At 55.5% G+C, this 17143-nt stretch overlaps 1 protein-coding gene across 9 annotated transcripts in view; it reads right to left on the bottom strand.

Moving 5' to 3' along the window:
• Positions 1 to 17143, bottom strand: part of LOC116944244 (uncharacterized) — a 161312-nt gene that overhangs the window by 27572 nt on the left and 116597 nt on the right. For all 9 annotated transcript variants that reach the window (XM_076068229.1, XM_076068232.1, XM_076068228.1 and 6 more), the window contains one exon: positions 9397 to 11952. In XM_076068229.1, coding sequence (XP_075924344.1) covers positions 9397 to 11952 — 2556 coding nt within the window. The remainder of the gene's footprint in view (positions 1 to 9396; positions 11953 to 17143) is intronic.

Raw genomic sequence — 17143 nt, 5'->3', positions numbered from 1 at the left:
ACGCCCTCAGCCCCCCTCTTTATTAAACAAACATTCGTTAACCAATGCTGGAAATTAGGCCGGAAAATGGAGCGCTTAAATCAACGCAAAGCAAAATAAAAGCGTGGATTTATGCGCGCCGAGGGCGAGGGGGGGGGGCAGTGGGGGGTAAATTGTTTGGGGGGGGGCTGTCATGCATAATTGCGTTAGCGTGATGTAGATAGAGGGGGGGGGAGGAGAGTGTGGGGGGTGCAAGCTGGGACGATGCCCGGAACGGAACGGACATTCAGCTACAAGCACACAAATTACCTTGCACCTACAGACAAGACAAAGGTCCCTAAGCCCCTACAGCCTTCACAGGCTGTTGGGGCAAGTGCTGTTGGGGAAAATGCTGTTGGGGCAAGTGCTGTTGGCGAGCAGCTCGCGAAGGCCGCCGGCACCGCCCTGGATGGGGGTCGATGGCCAACGCCAGTGCGGTGATAATTACACACCGCACCAGGTACAGATTTAAGGCTGAGTCGACCTAGGGGAAGGCCCAAGACCGGTTCAGATATTCGCCACTGTTTTTTTTTAATTTGTGAGCGGTAATCGACACTCTCGGGTCGCTGTGTTAGAAGCGCAGTGCGCTAACCATTGCGCCACCGCTCCCCGTAGCTTACACACACGCACACACGGATGCCCACGTGAGTACCCACGCATCACCGGCGTGCAAAGACAAAGAGCGCCCGTATAGCCTGCGTCGGCTCCTGGTGCCAAGCGCTGTTAGGGAGCCACCTATCACGGCAAAGCGCAGTTTACGAATGGGGTGACGTGACCAGCACCCCTGCCCGGCCGCTTTTGTCTTCCCCGCCCCCCACCCCCGCAGGACTTCTAATCGTTTACACATCGCACTGCGTACTCGCTTGAGGCTGAGTCGACCTAAAGAAGGTGGCCTACCAAAGGTGTCAGATCTCGCTCACCGCTGATACTTTAATAATGTTATAATGCGATGGTTTTTTTTTTTATTTAACCAGCTAAGGTTCCACTTAGCTATATACTTAGCTATGTATCCTTTTTGCAGAATAGACCTGCCGACAACTGATAGCTCAAGGAAGTGGATTATCACGTGAAAATGAAGAGCGGCGGCCAAACACTGTCAACGCGTGTTGTTTGTAAATGTGGAGGGGAAAAAACCGGAGGACCCGGAGAAAAACCCACGCGACCATGGGGAGAGAAACACGAAACCTAAAAAATATACTGCAGCAGCAGGCGTCGGGGTCGGGATCGAACCCACGGCCTCCTGTATACCAGGCGAGGTAATTAACATCTCATAGCCACCGTGATGATGATGAGAGAGAGAAACCCAAACTCCAAATATACAGCAGCAGGCGTCGGGGTCGGGATCGAAGCAACGACCTTCTGTATACCAAGCGAAGTAGTTAACATCTCCTAGCCACCGTGATGATGATGAGAGAGAGAGATCCAAACTCCAAATATACAGCAGCAGGCGTCGGGGTCGGGATCGAACCCACGACCTCCTGTATACCAAGAGAGGTAATTAACATCTCGCCACCGTGGCCAGGAATACAACTCAGGCAGCCTGGTGAGCACACGAACTACACAGCGCCCCCCTCTCTCTCAACCCACCAATGAACCCTATCCCCCCACCACCACCCACCTCCCCGGCTCAACCGCCTTTGTCTCTCTCACTCGACCCATCCCTACCCTGCACGCCACTCACCACAAGCCACGTCACAGATGTGTTCCATAAAGCACGAGACGGTCACGGCTCGTGGCTTCAACTTAAACATCAGCGGGGTTCTATCCCGGTCTCAGACACGACAAAAAAATACTAAATCCCCCCCCCCACGCCGGCACACAACATCCAGTACACATCTCGCTACGGCTGTGGCTACGACTGTGGTCGCGTGGATTTTTCTCCGGGTCCTCCGGGTTTTTTTCTCGTCCACATTTAAAATCCGACTTCACGCGATTTGAGAAGAAAAAATGTTGCTGCTGTAAATGTTCCCCCACGTGATAAGCCGCACTCCGTCGAGTTATAATCTGCGGCCAGGTCGCTTCTGAAGCAGAACCACACAGCTCAGTGGCCCCTACCTGGTCATTCAATACAATTGTCCGTTTGTGAAGTCACGTGCCACCTATTCCAGTCTACCAGCGACTCAGACAATATTTTAGTTGAATGACCCTTTCACAAAAATAAAGATCCCACCCACCCGTACAGCTTCAACAGGCTGTTGGGGAAAGTTCCGTTAGCGAGTAGCACACAGGAAGGGCATCACTGCACAGGGAGGGGATGAGTGGCTGAGTCGACCTAGGGGAGACCCAGAACCGGTTCAGATAACAGTCACTGGTGTTGGTGGTGACCGTGAGCGGGAATCGAACTCGAGGCGCCTGGTTGGTAGCGTAGTGCGCTAACCACTACACCACCATTACACACACACACACACGTACAAAGACAATGCTCCCCCGTATAGCCTTAACAAAATGTTGGGGCAAGTGCTGTTAGCGAGCACCTGTGAAGGCCAGCACGCCACACGAGGGGGTGGGTGGCCAGCACCACGCACGACCGCCTTCGTCTCCCTAGTTGGCGATGTTTGACACACCGCACCAGGTAATCGCTTGAGGCTGAATCGACCTAGGGGAGGCCCAGGACCACTGCGCTACTCCCCTCCAGGCGCACAGCTACGTGAACACGCACGATCATACAAATACAAAGGTCCCCTGTAGTAGCCTTAACAGCCAGGCGGGGAAAGCGCTCTTAGCGAGCGCCAGCGAAGGGAGGTGGCCAGCTCTCGTCTCCTGCGTGATGACGTTTAGACATCGCACCAAGTACTCATTTGAGGTCCAGTCGACCTACACACGCACGCGAACACTCACGGCAATAGCGAGGGACGAGGGGCGGGGGGATTTGCGGTAAACTCATTGTGTGAGCGCAAAAACGCAACTCGCTAATCTCTCTCTCTCTCTGTCATCATTCACGCAGTTATTTCATTATTTACGTACAAGCGGAACAGATGCTCGTGAACTCCTCCCCATCGTACCCCCCACATCATCCCTTAATCCATGGCCATGCCTGCACCTCCCTTCCCCCCCAGTGAACGGGAGGCAGCCAAAGCCCCCCCCCCCCCACACACACACACAACCCACCACCACGGAATGGCTCCAAGCCAAGGAATTGGTGAACGCGTCTGTGAAGAGGCGTCCATCCACCCACCACCACCACCGAGGAGATGGAGCGATGGAGTGAACCCTCGCGAGCGGGGTGGCCGCGTGGATTTGTTACGGATGGGTAGGGGGGGGGGGTAAGCGGTGGGGGGATGGAGAGGCGGAGGGAGGGGGGGGGGCTGTGGGTCGAGAGGGGCGGGGGAGGAATCGTTTAACGACTGGTACACCAATTCCCCGGTTTACGTCGTGGGATGCGCTCCTGAAATTTGCGACGACGAATGTGCAAACGACGACCTTCGAATGGTTAGTAGGTGGCGGTGGTCGTGGACGTGACGGATTACGAGAACAGGCGGACGATTGCCGTCAGCGACGTAAGTGTGGGGTTGAATGTGACGGCAAATAGGGTAGCAGTGGCATTGACTTTGACGTCACGACGTAAGTGTGGGGTTGAAGGTGACGGCAAATAGGGTAGCAGTGGCATTGACTTTGACGTCACGACGTAAGTGCGAAACGATGTAAAAGGAAGGGGGGCGGGGGAGACAAAATGGGGGTATGAGATACAACGTCGTCCGATGGACTCAACAGTAACGTGGGATTTTATAATAATAATGTGACATATATGTCATATTATTATAATATTATAATAATAATAATAATGTGACGAATATTTGTCAGGCGATCTCAATGGAACATGTGATCCACATGTCGCCCGTTCTATCTCCCGGTGCGGCATGTGACATAATGGTGGGGTGTGGAGGGCGAGTTTATCACGTCACAATCTTTATTTATCCCGGAAGAATCCGATGAGCTATCAAGCTCCCTCATCACCTCTGTCCACCGTGCAGCAGCAGCAGCAGACGATGTATAAATGTGTTCACGATTGAGGTTGTGATCAGCAGCTCGCGTGCCGTGGTGGTGGTGGTGGGGTAAAGTGTGGGTGTGGGGGGAGCGGTGGCGCAACGGTTAGCGCACCGCGCTCCAGGCTCGGCGACCCGAATTTGATTCCACCGGTGACGATGACCTGAACCTGCCCTGGGCCACCCCAACGTCGACTTGAGCCTCAAAATGAGAAACCCGGTGCGGTGCGTAAACATCGCCACTTGGGAGACAAAGGCGGCCGGGCGCAGTGCTGGCCACCCACCCCCGTGTCGGCCTTCACAGGTGCTGCTCGCGAACGACACTTGCCCCAACAGTCTGTTAAGGTTACACGGGGGATCTTTGTCCTTGTAAAGCGTGGGCACACTCACCACCACTTCGAGTCAGCGTGGCAGTCTGGGCCGAAAGTTCCCTCCACTTCATAACGGAATCTCTCTCGAGCCGCCTCGCGTGCAAGCGAATTTGCAGCTCTGCGCCTTTACCTTTAACGAGTCAATATTTATTTGAGAGGTGGGGGGCGGGTTGTATCAATGAATCGATATACGCGAATCGATACGGAAGCGAGGCGATTCCTTCGGAATTACGACACCGTGGAGCCCGAAGAGTGACTCATTTGACAAACCCCCACGACTTGCATATGAATACAAATTAAAACATAATAAGACATGTCTTTTTTTCGCGTGTGCCTGCCTAGTAATTGCCGTCATTAATAGCGTGTTCGCCACTTGTGTGTCTAATGAAGCAATCGCGTCGAGTTGCGGTGGAGATGGAACAAAATATTACTCCACAGAATCTTGGCTTGATCACATTGAACGCATCCATCAACATACAGCAGCAGCAGCACCCACAGGAATAGCAGCCGTGGTCAATCCACTGCTCGATGAAATCCTCACCCAATTCGCACCTTCCGTCTCTCACGATGATACCTGCGATGCAACGACCAATCGCGTCATCCTGTGCTTGGATAATCCTTCATCCAGCAGTTGATAGATCATGGGGAATCATCATGATGATGGTGATATATCTCGCACCCGCATAGTGTCAACACGAACGTCGTGAATCATCAGCCATGCTCAATCCACTGCCGGATGGATTTCCCTCCCCCAATCCGCTACCGCCGCTCCCGCCCACGAGCCAGTTTCCATCGCTCCATCTCCCCGCTGCACGCCCCACGCACCTCCGATGAGCACGATTGGCTACGTACGGTTGCAAAAGAAGGTCAACATATACACGCACACGCGCCTCTTGGATGCATTACCATTACTTGGGTTGGCACTCCGGTTTTATCCTCAACGGCAGAAGCGAGATGTTAACCACCTCGCCTGGTATGCAGGAGGCAGTGGGTTCGACCCCGACCCTGACGGCTGTTGTATGTTTGGAGTTTGCGTGTCTCTCTCATCATCATCATCATCGCAGTGGCTAGGAGATGTTAACCACCTCGCCTGATATGCAGGAGGCAGTGGGTTCGACCCCGACCCTGACGGTTGTTGTATATTTGGAATTTGCGTGTCTCTCTCTCCCCCCGTGGCCACGTGGATTTTTCTCCGGGTCCTTCGGCTTTTCCCTCCACATTTGAAATCAACGTGCATCTAGAGTATTTGGCTGATATCAATGTCCACGTGATAAGCCACTTCGTTGAGCAGCCATTTGTGACCAGGTCGCTTCTGAAAAAGAGCCACATAGCTCACTGGGCCTTACCTGGAAAAATAAAGATAGTTTCGCTTCATTTTTATATTTTGAAGTGATTTCTTTACATTTCTCATACTTTGCACTGTTACCCTGTGCTTGTATCGTTTATTGTTGTAACGTTCTTACCCGCCCCTACTGGACATCTGTGACAAAGAGCTTTATAGCTCATCGGATTCCTCCAGTACGGATACAAATTCAGATTCTTGATCCACGGTAGTCTCTGCGTTAATCCCATCAAGCCACGGCACCTGTTTTTCCAGTGTGTAGGGGTGGTAGGAGGTTGGCAGAGGCATTCATCCAGCAGTGGACAGATCATGTATGTGCGATGACCCGTAACGGCGCTGGAAACTGACGACTGCACCGGCTGTTATTATTTAATCTTCATTTGAAGCTTTCGTGACTGCAGGAATCCATACTCTTTGGTTCTTTCGGTAAAGTCACGTGGGTAGAAAATAAAATAAATCAGGACGTTTCGATCGCAACACAAGCGGTCGTCCTCAGGCGGAAAAATATATAATCCAGGAGTGGAACAGCTGACCTTGTTCAGCAGGTTAACTGTTCAGCGGTTCCAAAAGCTAGATTCTATTTTTTTCCACCTGAGGACGACCACTTGTGTTGCGATCGAAACGTCGTGATTTATTTTATTTCATACCTACGTGACTTTACGGCAAGAACCAACGAGTTTGTTATTATTGAGTTTCTCCGTCTTGTCATCTGCGTGTCTCTTACGTGCCTACGTGAAATTGTACATTTTTTCTCCTGTTTATTTGATCGCGTGGAAAATTCCAACAGTCATCATCGTCTCACCATTTTACTACTTTGGTTTTAGCCTCCACGTATCCGGATTGCTGCCATCGCTACACGCATTGAGCTAGCGCTGGCGCGTCACGGACGTCGACTCAACTCAGGGGAAACATTCCAGTAATCTTAGAAAGAAGTTACATAAATACGCAATTATTCCCCAATCTTAAAACAAAAACACCGCGTTTCTTGGAAATGTAAGAGCACACGCAAAAGACAAAGATGCCCCTTATAGCGTGTAACCATCTGGTGGGGGCAAGTGCTGTTGGCGAGTAGCAACTACGAAGGCCGGCACTGTGGCACACGAGGCGGTGGGTGGCCACCACCACGCCTGACTGCCTCTGTTTTCCACTGTGGTGATGGTTAAACAGCACACCAGGTAATTATTTGTGCCTGAGTCGATCTAGGAGAGGCCCAGGGCCGGTTCCAATATTCCTCACTCGTGTTGGTGGTGGGCGTGGGTGGGAATCCAACTTGGGCCCGCCGGGTTCGTAGCGCAGCACGCTAACTGCTGCGCCACCGCTCCCCACAAGGACACACGCACACACAGAAACAAAAATCCCGTGTTCACTCCATGCAATAATAATCCAGCACCACGAGGTCACCCCACCATGCTCACCCCGCCTCCTCACCCCACCATCCTCACCCACACATCACCACCGCACCTCCACATTCAACTCACCCCCACCCTCCCAGCCTCCTCACAACTCACCTCCATTGCTCAAAGCTTCATATTTATGTAGCCGAGTGAGAACCACTCTACGAGACGCCAGACTCGAGGAGAGTTGTCAGCGAGAGTGCCCCCCCCCCAATGTTGTTCTCAAGCTGGCTCAACAATGTTGGAGCTGGCCCCCCAATGTTGTTATCAAGTCATAGACTCAACACTGCCCATAGACTCAACACTGCACCATAAACTCCACACTACCCATAGACTCAACACTGCCCATAGACTCAACACTGCCCATAGACTCAACACTGCCCATAGACTCAACACTGCACCATAGACTCAACACTGCACCATAGACTCAACACTGCACCATAGAATCAACACTGCCCATAGACTCAACACTGCACCATAGACTCAACACTGCACCATAGACTCAACCCTGCACCATAGACTCAACACTGCACCATAGAATCAACACTGCCCATAGACTCAACACTGCACCATAGACTCAACACTGCACCATAGACTTAACACTGCCCATAGACTCAACACTGCCCATAGACTCAACACTGCACCATAGACTCAACACTGCACCATAGACTCAACACTGCACCATAGACTCAACACTGCCCATAGACTCAACACTGCCCAAAAACTCAACACTGTCCATAGACTCAACACTGCACCATAGATTCAACACTGCACCATAGACTCAACACTGCACCATAGACTCAACACTGCCCATAGACTCAACACTGCCCAAAAACTCAACACTGTCCATAGACTCAACACTGCACCATAGACTCAACACTGCACCATAGACTCAACACTGCCCATAGACTCAACACTGCCCATAGACTCAACACTGCACCATAGACTCAACACTGCACCATAGACTCAACACTGCACCATAGACTCAACACTGCCCATAGACTCAACACTGCCCAAAAACTCACCACTGTCCATAGACTCAACACTGCACCATAGACTCAACACTGCACCATAGACTCAACACTGCACCATAGACTCAACACTGCACCATAGACTCAACACTGTTCATCGACTCAACACCGCACCATAGACTCAACACTGCCCATAGACTCAACTCTGCACCATAGACTCAACACTGCTCATAGACTCAACACTGCACCATAGACTCAACACTGCACCATAGACTCAACACCTCACCATAGACTCAACACTGCACCTTAGACTCAATACTGCCCATAGACTCAACACTGCACCATAGACTCAACACTGTCCATAGACTCAACACTGCTCATAGACTCAACACTGATCATAGACTCAACACTGCCCATAGACTCAACACTGCCCATAGACTCCGCACTGCCCATACACTCACTGCCCATAGAATCAACACTGCCTGTAGACTCAACACTGCCCATAGATTCAACACTGGCCGTTGAATCAACACTGCCCATATACTCAACACTGCCCATAGACTCAACAATACCCATAGACTCAACACTGCCCATAGACTCAACACTGCCCATAGACTCAACACTGCCCAAAGAACTCTACACTACCCATAGACTCAACACTACCCATAGACTCAACACTGGCCATAGACTCAACACTTCCCATAAACTCAAAACTACCCATAGACTCAACACTACTCATAGACTCAACACTACCCATAGACTCAACACTGCACCATAGACTCAACACTACCCATTGACTCAACACTACCCATAGACTCAACACTGCCCATAGACTCAACACTACCCATAGACTCAGCACTGCCCATAGACTCAACACTGCCCATAGACTCAACACTGCCCATAGACTCAACACTGCCCATAGACTCAACACTACCCATAGACTCATCACTGCCCATAGACTCATCACTAACCCTGTACATGAATGCAGCCCCCCTCCTTAACCTCCTTCCGTTCCTTTCTTAATGCCTCACCACCTCTTCTCGATCGCCCATTCTCTTCTTTTTCCCTCCCCTCGCCCCTCCACTCTGTCCCGTCCCTCCCCTGTAGCCCTCTCGTGACCTCCCTTGCACCGCCCTTGCCGTACAAATCACCATTTCATTATTTATGTCTTTATAATGAAACTCTCTTATAGAGAGCCCCTTGAGCTACGGCGTGCTCTTTGAATATAAAACAACTCTTCATTCGCCCTGCGTCGATTTCGCGGGGCACCTCCAGCTCTGGGGAGTTCCTTGCAGCCGTGAAAATCCACCTCCTCACCTGACGTGGGCGACGGTGACTCGGCGTGGTGCTCCCCCTCCCCCTCCTCCTCCTCCTCCGTGGCGGCCGCGGCTCGGCACTCGGCGCGGCGCGGGGAGTCCGGTGGCGCGGGGCTGCTGGTGCCGCTGGCGTAGACGGAGTCGGCGTCGCTGCTCGTGCCGGCGCCCGCCGCCCCCTCCTCCTCCTCGCCCCCCCCCACGGGACTGCAGCTCCCCCCGCTCTCCCCGAAGCTCCCGCAGTCGCTTCCGCTCCGCTGCTGCCGGCGGTGTCGACGCGGCTGATTCCGGTGTCGCGTTGGCCGGGAGCGGGCGCCGAGCGGCTCGTGGCATCGCGAGTTTCGCCGGCGGTCTCCGCGGCGAGCCTCGTGCCACGCGGGGGATTTGAAGCCGATTCCGAATCCTCTGCCGCCGGTCCTCCCGTCCGCTCCGCCGCCGCCGTCGTCGCCGGCCCCCGCGCCGGCCGGGAGTTCCTCGCCCTCCGACCCGGCCCGCGAGCCGCGCCGTTTGGGCCGCGGGCTCTCGTCCGAGTCGCGCTCCCTCTTCCTCGCCCTGCCGTCCACGTCCCCGCGGTCCGGCTGCCCCCCTCCTCCCGCGCCGCCGCCCACGCCGCCGTCCGGCGCGTTCTCGCGGAAGCGAGTCGCCGCCGCGGCGCCCCTCGCGTGCGGCCGCCACGCCTGGTAGCTCTCGGCGGGCTCCGACTCGACGGCGCGGGCACACGACGCCGCCTCGCGCCGCCCGGCTCCGTCGCTCGCCGACGGCGGCGCCAGCTCCAGGCTCCCCAGGAACGACCTCTTGGCCGCGTGCTCCGCTTGCAGCGCGGGCTGCTGCTGCCGCCGCTGCTGCCGCGGTCGCCGCCGCTCCTCCTCCTCCTCCTCGTCGTCCTCCTGGCGGACGCGTTCCACCGCCGTCGCCATCGCCATCATCTCGTCGGAGCGCGCGTGCAGCTTGCGGTGGCGCGCCAGGCTGGCGCGGTCTGGGAAGAGGAAGCCGCAGGTGGCGCACGTCTCGTAGGGCGACGCTCGCGCTCGCGCCGTCGCGCCGTCCTGCGCCGCGTCGCTGGTCGCGGCCGGCGGACCGTCCGGCGTCGACGACGACGGCGGGGGCTGCGGCGCCGCCGCCGGTCGCTGCCGGCGAACGGCGACCGCGAGCGGCGAGCAGCCCTTGGCGGTTGAGGAGTTGGCGGCGGAGGCGGAAGCGCCGATGATCTTGGCGAGCTTGCTGGCGTTGTTGGTGTGCACCTTCATGTGGTTCTTAAGGAACCAGGGCTCCTTGAAGCGGCGCCCGCACACGGTGCAGGCGTGGTCCAGCGAGCCCTTGTGCTTGCGCATGTGCGCCTTGAGGAACCACACCTGAGCGAACGTCTGGCCGCACTCCTCGCAGCGCACCTCGCTCGCCGCCGGCGCCGCCGCCGCCGCGGCGACGCCGGCGCCGCTCGCCGGCACGGCCATCGCGGCCGGCGCCACGGTCGCCGCGGCCGCGACGGCTTCGGCCGTCGCGGCCGAAGCCGGCGCCAGCGCGGAGGTTTCCACGCTGGCGCAGTGGGCGCCGTCCACGTGGCGCGCCAGCTCGTCCTGGCGGGCGGCCGCAAACTGGCAGAGCGAGCAGCGGTAGGGCTTGTGCAGGATGCCGATGTGGCGCTCCAGCTCGGCGCGCTTCCGGAACTTGCCCTTGCAGAAGGAGCAGCGGTGGCCCGCGGGCGCGGCGGCGGCGGCGACGGCGGCGGCGGCGGCGCCTTCCTCCCCCCGCTCGGCCGCGGTGCCGTCGCCCTCGCCCGGCACTTGCTCCGCATCACCCACGGCCACGGAGGGGGCGCCGGCGCCGCCCCTGAGCTGCAGGTCCCTGAGCACCGCCCTCTCCTCCAGCTCCATGAGCAGGCGGCTGCCATCGCCGCCCTCCGCCTTGCACAGGAGAGACGACCCGCCCGGCGGGCCGGCGCCACCGCCGCGGGCGCCGGCAAAGACGCCGGTGGCGGAAGGGCCGGCGGCCGCGTCGGCCGCGCCCGCCCGCGTGTGCGTGCGCATGTGGATCTTGAGGTTGCCCTTCTGCGCTGCGCGGTGGTCGCAGTAGGGGCACTTGAAGGGCTTCTCGCCCGTGTGCGTGCGCATGTGCAGCGACAGCACGCTGTTGAAGCGGAACCGCTTGCCGCAGATCCGGCACGGGTATTTCCGGGCCTTCTTCGGGTCTTCGGCGGCAGGCGCCGATTCCGCCCTCGCGTCTCCGCCAGCGCCACCTCCGACGATGCCGCTGCCACCGCCGAGCTGGTGATGTTGATGCTGCTGCTGCTGATGATGATGTTGCTGCTGCTGCTGCTGTTGCTGCTGTTGCTGCTGCTGGTGGTGGTGGTGGTGGTGCAAGGATCTCATCTGACCCTCCTCGAAGTGCAGTGCCAGCGGGAGCATTCCCAGGGAGAGCTTTCCGGCCATGATGGAGCCGGCGTGGCTGGCGCCGCCCGTCCCGCCGACGGCGTCGCGTTTGGCGAGGCTGCCCCGAACTTCCAGCCACGACCTGGGGGCCTCCCTCTCCTCCATCCGCGACTCTCCTCCACGCAGACCCTCGCCTGCACGTGCACAAGCCCAGCATCAGCTATCACATCTCCCAATCATCGTTGTGGTGGTTGTCATGGTGGTGATTTACGAGATGGTGGTTGTCGTGATTGTGGTTGTCGCGGTGGTGATGTTGTGGCCAGGAGTGATGCTGGCCACCCACTCAGGTTGTGTGCTGTGCCCGCTAACAGCACTTGCCCAAAAAGTATGTTGTGGCTATACAGGGGATCTTTGTGTATGAGATTGTTTGTGTCTTTGAGAGTGTATTTGTGTATGTATGAGAGTGTGAGTGTGTGTATGAGTGTGTGCGTCTATGACATTGTATGTGTTTTGAGAGTGTGAGTGTGTGTATGAGATTGTGTGTCTTTGAGAGTGTATGTGTGTGTATGAGTGTCAGTGTGTGTGGATAAGAGTATGTGTGTGTGTGTATGAGTGTCAGTGTGTGTGTATAAGAGTGTGTGTGTGTATGAGTGTCAGTGTGTGTATAAGAGTATGCGTGTGTGTATATGTTTTCCTGGGGGAGGGAAAATCCCTCAGCCAGGAAAACATCGTGGCACAAAGTGAGGATGACCCTGCTGAGGCTGCGGTGCCTCAAATATTGGAAGAAGTCACCCCCTGTGAGTGGCTGGCTGAGGTGCCATCTGCTGAGGAAGTATTGAAGGCGATCCGGAGTCTGAGACCAGGAAAGGCAGCGGGCAGAGATGATCTCCCAAGCGAAATGCTGAGGGAGGGTGGCGTTTGTGTACATACTGCCCTATATGACATCATAACAACAGTCTGGACCACTGGACGGGTTCCGCAGGATTGGAAGGATGCCCTGGTGGTCCCCCTTTTTAAGAAGGGGGACCGCACAGACTGTAACAACTACAGGGGCATCTCACTCCTCAGTGTGCCGGGAAAAGTCCTGGCAAGGATTATTCAGCATCGCCTTGCCAGGCACGCTGAGGAGAGGCTTGCGGAGCCCCAATGCGGTTTCAGGAAAGGGCGGTCCTGCACAGATGCCATATTTTCTGTCCGTCTGCTACAGCAGAGGTGTAGGGAATTCCAACAAGACCTACATCTCCGCTTTATTGACCTGGTCAAGGCCTATGATACCATCAGTAGGCCTGGGCTCTGGGTCGTTCTTCGTGCTTTTGGAGTACCTGACCCTCTGCTCACGATCATTAAGGACCTTCATGATGGTGAGCGAGCCCGGGTAAAACTACGTGGCCGGGAGTCAGAGCCATTCCCTGTACACCTTGGGGTGGGACAGGGATGTCCTCTGGCTCCCACATTATTTAACATCTATTTTGACCACGTAGTTCGTGAAGCCTTCAATAGCTGTACCGGGGGAATCTCCATATGGTACAGATATAATGGGAGGCTAATCGATGCCCGGGTGCGGTCAAGGGATGGCTCCCTATTGCTAAACCACGTTATGTATGCTGATGATTTGGTAATAGCTGCTCAGTCAGAGGAGGAGTTGGAGACGCTGCTGCTGAGACTGGAGTGTGCCACTAAGAGGTGGGGCCTTACCATCAGCCCCACCAAAACTAAGCACCTGCCTGGGTATTTTGTACCATTGGACACTCCACCCCCACAACTCCCAATCGGTGATGGGGTGGTTGTGGAGAGAGTGGAGAGTTCCCCATACCTGGGCAGTGTGCTTATGACTGGCTCGAGTTTAACAGCAGAGGTCTCACTCCGAATCAGTCGAGCGGCAATATCTTTGCATCGGTTGCATAACGCTGTGTGGAAGCTACCTGGTCTGTCGCTCCGCACTAAGCTTCAGGTCTTCTCGGCCACGGTCATTCCCTCCCTTCTCTACGCTTGCGAAACGTGGACCCCCCTAATGGAACATCTTCGCCGGTTAGAAACATTTAGGCTGGCCGGCCTACGATCCATCCTGGGTTTAACCAGACTGGATTGTGTGAGGAGCTCACAAATCCTTGAAAGATCTGGGCAGGGTCCCATCGGTGAGCTCCTCCGGCAGGCAAGGCTGCGATGGCTGGGTCATGTAGCCCGCATGCCCAGCCACCGCATGCCGAAACAGCTTTTGTTTGGCCGGATTGAGGGGGCTAAGCGGGCGCGGCACGGGCTAGAGAAGAGATGGAGTGATGTGGTACAGGAGGACGTGGAGCTGAGTGGACTTGCCGATGACTGGTACCAGCGGTGTCAAGATCGGCCTCTGTGGAGGAGGCTCGTGAAGGATGCTACTGGGCAGTTGGAGGCAGTTGCCCTCCAACAACGGAGGGCGGAGGAGCGACGCTCAGAACAACGAGCGGAGCGCCGGGTGGCTAAAGCACAGCAGGTTGGCACAGTAGGGGGCACAGGTGGTGCATCAGCCAGTCATCTCAGTCAGTCGACCCGTGGCACCTGTGTCTGCCCCGTGACCTCCTGCCAGCGGGCGTTCGACACTTCACGTGGCCTCAGGGTGCACATAGCCTGGCACAAGCGTCGTGGTGACATCACCACCACTTAGTGGCAAATGGCGGTTGTTGTTATTGTGTGTATAAGAGTGTGTGTGTGTAAGAATGTGAGAGTGTGTATGAGTGTGTGTATGAGTGTCAGTGTGTGTGTATAAGAGAGTGTGTGTATAAGAGTGTGTTTCTTCGTGCTTTTGGAGTCCCTGACCCCCTGCTCACGATCATTAAGGACCTTCATGATGGTGAGCGGGCCCGGGTAAAACTACGTGGCCGGGAGTCAGAGCCATTCCCTGTACAGCTTGGGGTGCGACAGGGATTTCCTCTAGCTTCCACATTATTTAACATCTATTTTGACCACGTAGTTCGTGAAGCCTTCAATAGCTGTACCAGGCGAATCTCCATTTGGTACAGATATAATGGGAGGCTGATCGATGCCCGGGTGTGGTCAAGGGATGGCTCCCTATTGCTCAACCACGTTATATTTGCCGATGATTTGGTAATAGCTGCTCATTCAGAGGAGGAGTTGGAGAAGCTGCTGCTGAGACTGGAGCGTGCCACGAAGAGATGGGGCCTTACCATCAGCCCCACCAAAACTAAGCACCTGCCTGGGTATTTTGTACCATCGGACACTCCACACCCACAACTCCCAATCGGTGATGGGGCAGTTGTGGAGAGAGTGGAGAGTTTCCCATACCTGGGCAATGTGCTTATGACCGGCTCCAGTTTAACAGCAGAGGTCTCACTCCGAATCAGTCGAGCGGCAATATCTTTTCATCGGTTGCGTAACGCTGTGTGGAAGCTACCTGGTTTGTCGCTCCGCACTAAGTTTCAGGTCTTCTCGGCCACGGTCATTCCCTCCCTTCTCTACGCTTGCAAAACGTGGACCCCCTTAATGGAACATCTTCGCTGGTTAGAAACATTTAGGCTAGCCTGCCTACGATCCATCCTGGGTTTAACCAGGCTGGATTATGTGAGGAGCTCACAAATCCTTGAAAGATCTGGGCAAGGTCCCATCAGTGAGCTCCTCCAGCAGGCAAGGCTGCGTTGGCTGGGTCATGTAGCCCGCATGCCCAGCCACCACATCCCGAAACAGCTTTTGTTCGGCCGGATCGAGGGGGAAAAATGGGCACGCACGGGCTAGAGAAGAGATGGAGTGATGTGGTACAGGAAGACGTGGAGATGAATGGACTTTCCGATGACTGGTACCAGCGGTGTCAAGATCGGCCTCTGTGGAGGAGGCTCATGAAGGACGCTACTGGGCAGTTGGAGGCAGTCGCTGTCCAACAACAACGGAGGGCGGAGGAGTGACGCTCACAACAACGAGCGGAGCGCCGGGTGGCTAAAGCACAGCAGGTTGCCACAGTAGGGGGTACAGGTGGTGCATCAGCCAGTCATCTCAGTCATCTCAGTCAATCGACCCGTGGCACCTGGGTCTGCCCCGTGACCTGCCAGCGGGTGTTCGACACTTCACGTGGCCTCAAGGTTCGCGGTTTGAACTCCTGCCTGACCACCCTGGTTAATATTACCACAGTGTGTTCTAAGCGCGATGATGATGTTAACAATAATAATACAACTACTCGCCATCTGCCGCATCATAGCGGGCATTAAAGATCCTGCTAGAGACGTCCTTCGCAAGAGTTGGCCATCGTATCTAGCTTGCCCGAGTTTGAAAAACGACACCGCGAATTTCTCAAGTGGGACAAGGCGAAGATCCCCCCTCCCCCCCCCCCCCATTGCCTTATCAGACTGTAGGGGGCAAGTGCTATTAGCGAGTAGCACCTATGAAGGCCATCCATCGTGCTCCCCTTCATAGGTGCTACTCGCTAACAGCACTTGCCTCGACAGTGTGTTAAGGCTATGGGGGGAATCTTCGTCTTTGTGTGTGCGAGGGCATGACGAAAATTGGCCAGACATCCCGATGCTGCAGGATCCTCCTCGCAACGAATCCCCAGACTCAGCGAGGTTTTCATGGGTACATGATTTGCTTTATTATTTTTTCATTTACCTGTGCCTCTCACACCTGTCAGAGACCGACTTGAGACTCCAATTGGGGGGGGCGGTGGGGGGCGACACGGTCACGTGATTTGCAGAAGGGAGCCTCTTGGCTTCAGTAGCTCACGTTTTCAATTAACATCAACTCTTACCTCGTGTAGCCTCTGTGAGCAAATCCCGCAGGCTCCGAACATCTGTTCACGACGTGACATGGCCGTTACTCGTGGCTTGTTCAGTGGATGAGCGAGCGGATGGATGGATGGATGAGTGGGTAAGTTAGTAGTTGGGTGAGTGATTGATAGTGATTGAGTGGATGAGTGAGTTGGTGATTGAGCGGATGAGTGAGTTGGTGAGCGAGTGAGTGAGCTAGAAAGTGGATAGGTGAGTAAGTTGATCAGTGAGTGAGTGGGTGAGTGTGTGGATGGGTGGATGGATGCGTGAGTGAGTGGGTGAGTGACTGAGCTGATGAGGGAGTTGGCGAGCTATTGAGTGAGTGAGCTCGTGAGTGTATGGGTGAGTAGTTTGTCAGTGAGTGGATGGGTGGGCGAATGAGTGAGTGACCTGCTGAGTGTGTGAGTGAGTGAGCAAGTTATTCGATATGTGACTGAGTTGAACAGTGGATTGGTGAGTGTGAGTGAGTTTATCAGCGAGTGGGTGGATGGATTCGTGAGTTAGTTAATGAGTGAGTTGATGGGTGGATACGTGAGTGGGTGAGTGCGTAGCGGTGGCGGGGGGTGGATGTGTGGGGGCGAATGTGTGGGAGTGGTTGTTGGGGGAGTGAGTGACAGGTGTGCATCATAAGGATGAT

Source organism: Petromyzon marinus, chromosome 20 (assembly GCF_048934315.1).
Source record: "Petromyzon marinus isolate PM22_M1 ecotype Great Lakes invasive population chromosome 20, UKy_Petmar_22M1.pri1.0, whole genome shotgun sequence".
Lineage (NCBI taxonomy): Eukaryota > Metazoa > Chordata > Hyperoartia > Petromyzontiformes > Petromyzontidae > Petromyzon > Petromyzon marinus.
The sequence above is the reverse complement of the archived record's forward strand: the minus strand, read 5'-3'. Positions and strand labels throughout refer to the sequence as shown.